This window comes from Triticum aestivum, chromosome 2D (genome assembly GCF_018294505.1).
Source record: "Triticum aestivum cultivar Chinese Spring chromosome 2D, IWGSC CS RefSeq v2.1, whole genome shotgun sequence".
NCBI lineage: Eukaryota > Viridiplantae > Streptophyta > Magnoliopsida > Poales > Poaceae > Triticum > Triticum aestivum.
Window position 1 is genome coordinate 104,239,330 of NC_057799.1, and position 9,912 is coordinate 104,249,241.

At 49.8% G+C, this 9,912-nt stretch overlaps 1 protein-coding gene across 1 annotated transcript; it reads right to left on the minus strand.

The window, feature by feature from the left end:
• Positions 1-4,832: 4,832 nt before the first annotated feature.
• Positions 4,833-6,653, minus strand: LOC100873097 (transcription factor MYB3). Its single transcript, XM_044474963.1, has 2 exons — positions 6,334-6,653; positions 4,833-6,100 (listed from the first exon to the last, which is right to left on the minus strand). Exons 1-2 carry the CDS (start codon positions 6,464-6,466, stop codon positions 5,184-5,186), a joined length of 1,050 nt encoding a protein of 349 aa, XP_044330898.1. The 5' UTR covers positions 6,467-6,653; the 3' UTR covers positions 4,833-5,183.
• Positions 6,654-9,912: the final 3,259 nt, after the last annotated feature.

Consider the following 9,912-nt stretch of genomic DNA (forward strand, 5'->3'; position numbering starts at 1 on the left):
TAAAAAATTTAAAAATGAATTCCAAAAAAGAAAGAATCAGCTGGTTCCCATGTATCTCAAGTAAAATCAACGGAAAAAGCTCTCAACAGCAAACATGGTAACAACCCTTTCCTCCATGACAAAATCTCAAAATATGCATTCTATTAAATTACTTTATATTAAACTGTCATCTAAGCAACAAGTATTTTGTACGCAGATATTCGTTCCAATGGAGAAGCATGACCGCTATGTACTATATGTGTTGGACAAATACAAACACAAAGTTCACATTATTGATCCTCGAGAAACGACTCCAGAGGAATTTGAGAAAGAAAAGATAGACGTGGATAAATTGGATCTAAAAGAAGCATCTCGAGTTCTTTAGGAAAATGAAGATGCTAAAAAAGAAAGAGAAAGACAGTTTCACGAATATCATGTTCATAAGTCGGCAATCGTAAGCATTTATACATAACAATTTTTTCAGTTTTACAAGTTGCAATATTAAAATAATTAATTACAAAATGCAATATTCCCAGGTACCTAGGTTTAAAGAAGTCTTCAACACCATACTAGGACAAACAATGAATGCCAAGGGTACAAGATGGTAGATTCATACCGTGCAAGATGTTCCAGTGGTAGAAAAGGGAGAATCAACATTTGCTGTTTTAAAGATTGCATTCCTCTACAATGGTGAAAAGTTTGTCGAAGACCTGGAAGATTTGACAGTAAGTTTATATAGATTTACTTATAAACAACTTATACGCACAAACTCTAATAATATACTTCCCTTCTCGGCAAAATTTCACAGGATGAGGTCGAAGACTGGAGGGCAGAGGCAATGTACATTCTCTTAAGTAGCGAGATGAATCAAGTCAAAGCTAGTGAAATGGGTGACGAGATTAGCAAGATCTTGAGCAAAAATGAAGACTAAAACTTCTGATTTAGCCCGCGAGGCTAATTCTATCTAGACGTGACAAAAAAGTTTATCAATAACTCACATTTCTATGTAATGTAGTTAGAAATTGCGTGTTCATGTTGAAAAGATAACTATTTCGACAATAGTGCCTCTTACATCATCAGAGAGTGCCAGTAAACTATAAACAACAATGCCTCTTCTTATTTGTACGACAGCAGTGACTCCCAAAACGAACCCTTACGCGTGACTCTGCAAACCACCCTCCCGTGCCTCCAGAGGCGACATGGCCTTGTGCCACCAAACCCTGGGTCACCATGCCTCCGGGCAATATCAACACACACACATACCCTTACGCGTGACTCTGGAGACCACCCTCCCGTGCCTCCAGAGGTGACATGGCCTTGTGCCACGAAAGCCTGGGTCACCATGCATCCGGGCAATATCCACACACAAATACCAAGAACGCCTCAACCGTGGCTAGCTCCTACGCACACGTGACTTCACATGCTTCAAACCCGTGCCTCTGGAGGCAACATACCAATGACTTCACGTGACTTCACATGCTTCAAACCCGTGCCTCCGGAGGCAACATACCAATGCCTTCGTAGTATACACACACGTGACTTCACATGCTTCAAACCTGCCTCTGGAGGCAACATACCAATGACTTCACGTGACTTCACATGCTTCAAACCCGTGCCTCCAGAGGCAACATACCAATGCCTTCGTAGTATACACACACGTGACTTCACATGCTTCAAACTCGTGCCTCTGGAGACAACATACCAATGACTTCACGTGAGTTCACATGCTTCAAACCCGTGCCTCCGGAGGCAACATACCAATGCCTTCGTAGTATACACACATGTGAATGCACGCACAAACCTAGCTCATAAGCAGACGTGACTTCACATGCTTCAAACTCGTGCCTCTGGAGGCAACATACCAATGACTTCACGTGACTTCACATGCTTCAAACCCGTGCCTCCGGAGGCAACATACCAATGCCTTCGTATTATACACACATGTGAATGCACGCACAAACCTAGCTCATAAGCAGACGTGACTGCACATGCTTCAAACCCATGCCTTTCGAAACAAAGCAGCTTGCCTTTTGCACAACCTACTATATAAAAATTAAACAAGCAGGTTCCCTCACGCCGGAGGCGCCGTGCCACACCACGACGTACAACGCGCCGCACGACCAAGCACGCCGCACGACCAACACACACTTCGACCTATGCCCCCCTTCAAGATGTTTATGAAAATTGAACGAGCCGGAGGTTCCCTCGCGCCGGAGGCGCCGTGCCACACCACGACGTACAACGCGCCGCACGAACCAGCACGCCGCACGACCAACACACACTTCGACCTATGCCCCCCCCCTTCAAGATGTTTATGAAAATTGAACGAGCCGGAGGTTCCCTCGCGCCGGAGGCGCCGTCTCACACCACGACGTACAACGCGCCGCACGAACCAGCACGCCGCACGACCAACACACACTTCGACCTATGCCCCCCCCCCCCTTCAAGATGTTTATGAAAATTGAACGAGCCGAAGGCGAGCCGGAGGCGCTTTTCTTCAATTTAGTAAAGTTATTATACACCCGTGCCTCTTCTAGTGTTCACTTGTGCCTATAAAGAAGTCACACAATTGAATGACTGTGGAGACTGCTGTTTTACATTAAAAAGTTGCTTTTTTTCTTTACTTGAAAGGTGACATTTGATAGTGTTGATAGTCCCCGCCCGTAACTACCCCATAAATCTCCATTACCCGGAAATATAATGGGAACAAAAAGGGAAACGGGAAAGGGAAACAGGGAACCAACCGCGCGAGCGGGTATTTTTTTTGTGTTATCGCGCGGAAAGGGAAAACGAAAAATTCTGATAGTTCAAGGGTCAAACTGCAAAACGCATCAAACCACAAACCGGAAAGGAAAAACCGGAAACCAACCGCGCAACTGCTTTTCCCTTGCGGGAGCGCTCCGCGCACGACACTTGTCACGCGCGGAGCGCTCCGAAGGAGCGCTCGTTAACTAGTTGCTCCCAACAATTCCGCCGACATGACTTTGTCCTTCACTCTCCCAAGCGGCTACCAATTCAAAAAAAAAGAGCATTGCTTTGAAAACATAAGATGCATGACAAGACAGAATATAACCCTCAATCGTAAGTTTGCTACGTACGTATGTTCCGCAATACCAGGGATTGGACAACAGAGAGACGCAAAACAACCCTAGAACTGCAATCTTCAGCCCACAGACAATTCCCAACCAATCCGAGGTGGATGCAGGATCTTGGTTTGTGCCTGCCATATTGCTAAGAGCATCTCTAGCAGACCCCGTATAAATAGTCAAACCCGCAAAATAACCGTCTTTTGCAGTTTCAGACGGAAAAACGAGCCCGAACAGACCCTGCAAAATCGTTCGACTCTTAAAAAAATTTAAGGGGCCTGCAAACGCGAACGCGAAACCCTTATATATACAATTTTGAGGGCAACTTTAATAGGGCCCTGCATACCGGTCAACGTTGGCGGTTGAGGAATCTTTGCTCCCGCCAACGCCATGAAGCTCACCCGGCCGCCGCGCCCGTCCACCTCCCGGCCGCCGCCCGGCCACCACGCCCGTCCGCCCCGGCCACCGCGCTCGCCCGCCGGCCGTCTGATAGCCGGCCGGCCCTCCGTCCCGGCCGCCGCGCTCGCCCGTAGCTCCGCGGCCCTCGAACGGAGCTAGCTAGCTAGCTCAATCCATTCAAACGGAGCTAGCTAGCTAGCAGCTCAATCCATTCGAACTGAGCTACCTAGCTAGCAGCTCAATGGATTCGAAGAGCTAGCTAGCTAGCTCGATGCGCCGGCCGTTGGATCCCGCCGGGGCTCGCGCCGCCCCGGTAGCCTTGGCCTCCGCGCATGCCGCACTCGCCCCGGCCGCCCTGGCCTCCGCCCGCGCCGCGCTCGCCTCTTGTTTTCCCTCGTCCGCCTGTTTGCCGGATTGACGCGAGGAAGAAGACGACTAAAAAAAGAGCTAGCTCTGAGTCTGTTCGGTATATTCGGAGAATATTTTTTTTTACGGGTTGATTATACGGGGTCTGAGTCTGTCCTCGCCCGCGCAGGCCTGCATATACCCTTTTTCATGAACTGCAAAAGACTTATGCGGGTCAGGATTTTGCGGGGTATGCTAGAGATGCTCTAAGGCAGCTCCATTCCACGTAACCTTCGTTCGGACTGCAAGTAAAGAAAATATGATTCGCTTCTTCCGGATTGCCACAAAAAGAACAAATACCATCGCATGTTGAATATTATTCCCACAAAGAGAACAAAAACCATAGCAATAGTTATTTGTCACTCGACATTGATAGCCGTCCGATGAAGACCATCGCACCTCTTTTGCAGTTGCACGACCTCGGCGCTAAAATCAGGCTACTCTTGAGGTGACCCAGAAATAGTTATTTCTTTCTTTTTTTAGCATGAGAAATACTTATTTCTAGGTCGCCTAAGAAACAGAAGAAGAAGAAAAAAAACCAATACAAAATCAACCTACCTAGGCAGCTAGATGATATGAAAGCTGCACCTTCTAACAAAATTCAAAAGCACAGTGATGCTTTTCGTTTCCAAACTTCATTTCATGGAACCGTGACCCGGTGATTAAGCCGGTCCATCGTCCATGTGCTAATTACACTCCAGGACAAGAGCTTGCACAGTATAAAGTACGTCCTCTCTCCTTACAGCTCAATCATCATCATGACCAAATTGACGCACGCACGAACGAACGATCCAGCCACGTACGGGACCAACACCGCACCATCACCAATCACCAAAAGGTAAAGCGACCGATCGATCGAGGACGAATTCAATGGCCCGGCGGACCCATGATAAAGCCAGCCGTCCGCCGAAGCTGCCTGTGATTGATTGATCATCACCACACCACACCACACTCTTTATTTAATTAACCACGCAAAAATCAAACAACTTTATATAGCAGGAGCAAAGTAATATATGTATCCCTCCATCATCGATCCTTCTGTGTTCGTCATATGCACTTTTACACGCAAAGTTATACGGGTCAATCAATCAATCAATCACCAAATCAAGATGAAAGAAAGAAAGAAAGAAACAAGAGAGAACGTAAGGGAGAAACGATTTACAAGCCAAAACCTCACCAAACATTTCTTAGTAGCTACTAGGAGTATTATAAACTCGCGTATACGTTACGATCTGGATCTTTGCATGTCGTGGCGGCGGCAGCGGTTGATTGCCGGCCGCCGGCCGTTGGTGTCGGGCTGTCGGTTGGATGAGTTCAATTCAAGCACCAGTTGATGCCGAGCCCGTGCGCGTCGAACTGCCCCGCCGCGGCGTCGGCTGCGGCCTTGCTGTCGCCGTAGATGCACTGGCCCTGCTGGTGGTACTGCGGGTAGCCGCCGTCGAACACGTAGTCTGACCACTTGAGCTCGTCCAGCGCCGCGCCGTAGTGGTCGGCGCAGCTGCTGATCGACCCCAGCTCCAGCCACGGAAGGTGGTGGTTGCTGCTGCTCTGCGTCGTCGACGACTCGAACCCGCTGCCGCTGTTGCTCGGGTTGTTGTTGCAGCACAGCTCGTCCGTGGTGGCGTTGGTGTTGGCCGCGCCGCCGGGGCTCACGCCGGCCATCGAGTTCAGCGTGCTGGAGCTCGACACCGACGGGATAACCCCGCCGTGCAGCGCGTCCGCATCCAGGTACCCGGCGAAGTCCGCCGTCTGGTTGTTGTTGTACCCCGACAGCGAGGACAGGGACCCATCGTCGCTGCACCCGCCCACCACGCCGCCGGCGCCGTCCATGCTGCCCCGGCTGTACACGTAGCTCTCCGCCGACACCAGCGGCGGCATGTGCGGTCCCCCCACGGGCGACGACAGTATCAGCTCGGCCTCGCTGAACACGGCGCTGCGGCTGACAGGCGTGGCGGCGGCGGGAGCGCCGGCGGGGGCGAGCGGCTTGTGGGTGGCCGGGTCGATGCCGCGCTGGCGGAGCTTCTTCTTGATGAAGGAGTTCCAGAAGTTCTTGACCTCGTTGTCGGTGCGGCCGGGCAGCTGCGCGGCGATCTGAGACCACTTGTTGCCGAGGATGGAGTGGAGGTGGATGATGAGGTCCTCCTCCTCCTGGGAGAAGGCGCCCCTCTTGAGGTCCGGCCTCAGGTAGTTTATCCACCTCAGCCTGCAGCTCTTCCCGCATCTCTCAAGGCCTAATAATGCAGCAACAAATTAATTAAAACCCGATTAACACCATCAAATTGGCACTACTTCAAAATTGTTAACTAGTTCTCCACAGAAACCATCTCGAATTTAGACAGAAAATGTTGTAGTGGCACTAGCATTACTGGCGAGTAAGCTACTGCTGCATTGGCGGATCAAGGAGGGGGCAAGAGCTAGTGCAGTAGTAGTGAGCTAGGGATGTGGCTATAGGCTGGTACGGTACCTGCAATCTTGGGGACGGAGCTCCAGCAGCCGTTGCCGTACTTGGCAATGTGGTTCATCAGCTTCTCGTCCTCCTCCGGCGACCAGAGGCCGCGCTTCAGCCTCTTCTTCATCCCGCCCGGCCGCTTCGACATGCCGCCGACTGACTGAGACGACGCGAACGAGAGCTCAATGGCGTTGCCGCCCGTGCAGCTTTGCTAGCCGGCCGTGGCGAGCAGAAGGCGGCGGCCGACGGTGGCGGCAATGGCAGAGGAAGAAACGACCGACGGAGCGATGGAGGGAAGACAAAGCGAGGCCAGAGTATAAAAGGGGCCTCAAGGCGGAAGGCGGGGGGTCGCTCTCAGGTAGGTGCCAACGTAGCGCTTGCCTCGCTCTTGCTAGCCATTGTAGACAGTACACACACACACAGAGAGAGAGAGCTAGCCAGTGTCAGTACTGCTGCCGGTGTACTCTCTCATCTTTTCAGCTCCAGTGAATCCGCCTTTGCCCATCCGTCGGAGCAGATAGTTGGTCGTGAAATCTTTTATCTTTGGCCCGTGTGTCGTGTGTGTGTGGGCTGATTAGACAAAGAGATTAGGTCTCGTAACTGTCCACCCAGCTGCGGTAGGGCTGGTTGACTCTTTTGTGTCCCCCTGCTTTTCCGCGCCTTTCCTCTCCTCAATCATTTTTCACCTTGACACCTTTGCATCCTCCACTACCACCACACAGATGCTGCATGCATTGCATGCACCCTAGCAAACCGGCCCCGTGGGACTTCGGATGACGCTCACTTTGCGTTAACATCACTTCTTGATGCTGCAAGTTATCTGGAACGCACGCAATTGAGCAGCACGGCAGCAAACATTTCCTGTCCATCGTCTATCACGTAATGCAACTATTCTCCACCAGGCATATGAACCACAACAGTTACGTGTGTAGCCCATTCAATTCCTGTCAATACGTGTACGTGTCATATATTTTTTTACGAAAATACCATATCTATTATAAAGATTCAGTGGAGTACAAAGCACCCTAAACATAATAAAAATTACATCGAGGTCCATGAACAACAGAACAACCATTGCCGGTGCCAGAAAGAGCCGCCGACGCGCCGCTGTCGCCGCTCTCAAACTTGAGCCGGCCTGACCTTGTCGATGACAGCCGGAAAGTCTTCGTGCACGTGCCCCCTAAGGACCAGCGTTCGGGAGCCACAGTCATCAGCATTGAATCCTTGAATCGATCTGAAGAACCTAGCACCAAATCTCGCCGTTGCGTATGCACGAAGAGAAACCCTAATCTCACCGCTCCTAGGAGCTGGCAGGACTCTACGCCGGAGCTCCGTCTAATCCGTCCCGACGAACAAGCTTGAGGAGGATCGGATCCCGAAAGACTGACTCGAAGAAGTGCCGGCATCTGTTCGAGTGCGGCCCTTGCGAGAACCAAAACCCTATCTATCTAAGTCGAGGCACGAAGAATACCCTCCCTGCCACCGGCCGCCGGAGCGGCAGGTGGAGGGAAAGCGAATCCATGGGCTCGCCGGCGAAGATCGAAGGGAAGAATGCTTTCCCTAGCCGCATTGCGAGAGGGGAAAGAAGAAGCTTGTAATCAATCTTGCCGGTATGTTCTGCATAGGTGTCACTTTAGAATAATGTCTCAATCAAAGTTAACATTTTTAAGTTAGCATGGCAAACATTTAGCTGTTCCTGTCCATGTACGTAGAAAGAATCGCAAACAATTATTGACAGAGTCAAAATATTTCTGTCGGTCATGCAACATTTACGTACATAACCCCTTCACCTCCTGTCGATATACATGCTACTCTAGAATATGTCTCAATCAATAAAGACTTTTTGAGTTTGTCTATAGATGTAAAAAGAATCAATAACAACTACTGGTAGGTATTTTTAAATTTAATTGTTTTAGAGAATCAGTAATCCAAATGATTTGTTGGAAATGGTGCCAATATATACTGAAAACGACAGGTATTTCAACACGCGGGTAGTACTGCTTACTAGCCGAATGCCACAGTAGAAGAATCTTATCATGCCACTGATGCGTACGGAGGCAAGTGATCCTATCATTAGGGTGAAGATTGGATTCAACGAAAGTAGGAGCTGAGAGAAAAGGCCAAATGACCCATGTGACACAAGAGAATTAATCTGGGGATCGACACTACAGCAAAGCATGTGTGGACAACGGGGCGCTGCAATGATGGCCACATAACCATTTGCTAAAACACGTTCCCTTTTCCTAGCTAGCTAGCCTATACGACGAAGCAATCAAACTAGTCTATAATGTGTGCGATCCCTGCTTTGGCCACAGCGATCCAGGGTTTGTATATGGAACAGATCATCGGGTAGATCATTTTCCCTGGCAGAGAGCCGGTCGCCAGCGAATAGTGACGGATTCAAATAGTGACCGCGTGACAAAGAGCGTTTATAGCACACGTGCCCCTACGCTACGCACCGACAGGGTTCACTGTGGTGCTCGCGCCTGACTGCATGAAATGTTGGATTCACGCTACGTACGAGCGGCCCGGCGCCATCTGCGTCAGCCGTCGTCGACTTGTCGCGCTCGCGCCCGTCTGCGCCTTCTTCTTCGTTGGAATGAGACATGAAGCGGAGTCCACATACTGGAGCAGAATGGACGGCGGAGATGGGATGAGCCGGTCGACACCTGAGCTCGCCGGAGAGGTCACGCTTTGGATTTAGGGTTGAGGGGAGGAGGGAAGGGGCGAAGTCACGGCATGTGCCGGGAGCAAGCTCGGGGTGATATTTTTCGTGGTCCATGGATCTAGAGGGAGATTGGCAGGGAGCCTGCGGATTTGCTGTGAAACGTTTGACGCTGGGTGGCGCCGAATAACGGGCCGGCGAACGGAGTAAATCTACAGGGTGCACGGAGGAGGCGGAGCAGTGACGACGTTGACACGCCCGCTAGTTGCCTAGTTGTATGGCTTACGAGGCCGAGAGGCAGCGTCAACTAACTTACCAGGGCAGTGGAGAAGATCTGTGGTTGGCGTCGAGGTGAGGGAGGTCCGTGATATGCGCTCTGTTGCGAGAAATAACACACAATCGACCAACCCATCAATAATCCTAGATGCACGCATTTTCATGGAAAAGTGGGCCCTGCCTCACTCCAAATAAAACTGCCACCTAATTACAGTCCGTTGATTCGGTAAGACTAGTAATATTACTACGGCTCTTTGGTTCATAAGTCTAGGACTTTTTTTAGTCTCAACTTATAAGTCCTAAGTCCCTAAAAAGTTCCTACCTGTTTGGTTCCTGAGATTTAACATGGACTAAAAGACCATATTACAACTGTAAGTCCCTATAAGTCCCTCCTTGAGAGTCTTATTTCATAAGTCTCAAATGCCCACTTTAAGTCCCTTCTGTTTGGTTTGATAATATATCAATTTGATGATATATATATTACTACTATTTTCTATAAAGTTAGTCAAAATTTTAAAACTTTAACTTGAAACAAAAGCTAGACGTACACTTATTCGCGGACGGAGGGAGTAGATATGTGTGATGTTACTATCTATATTACTCCCATTGTGGGTAGTCTAACAATAAGTCCGTGCGTGTAGCATTACTGGCAA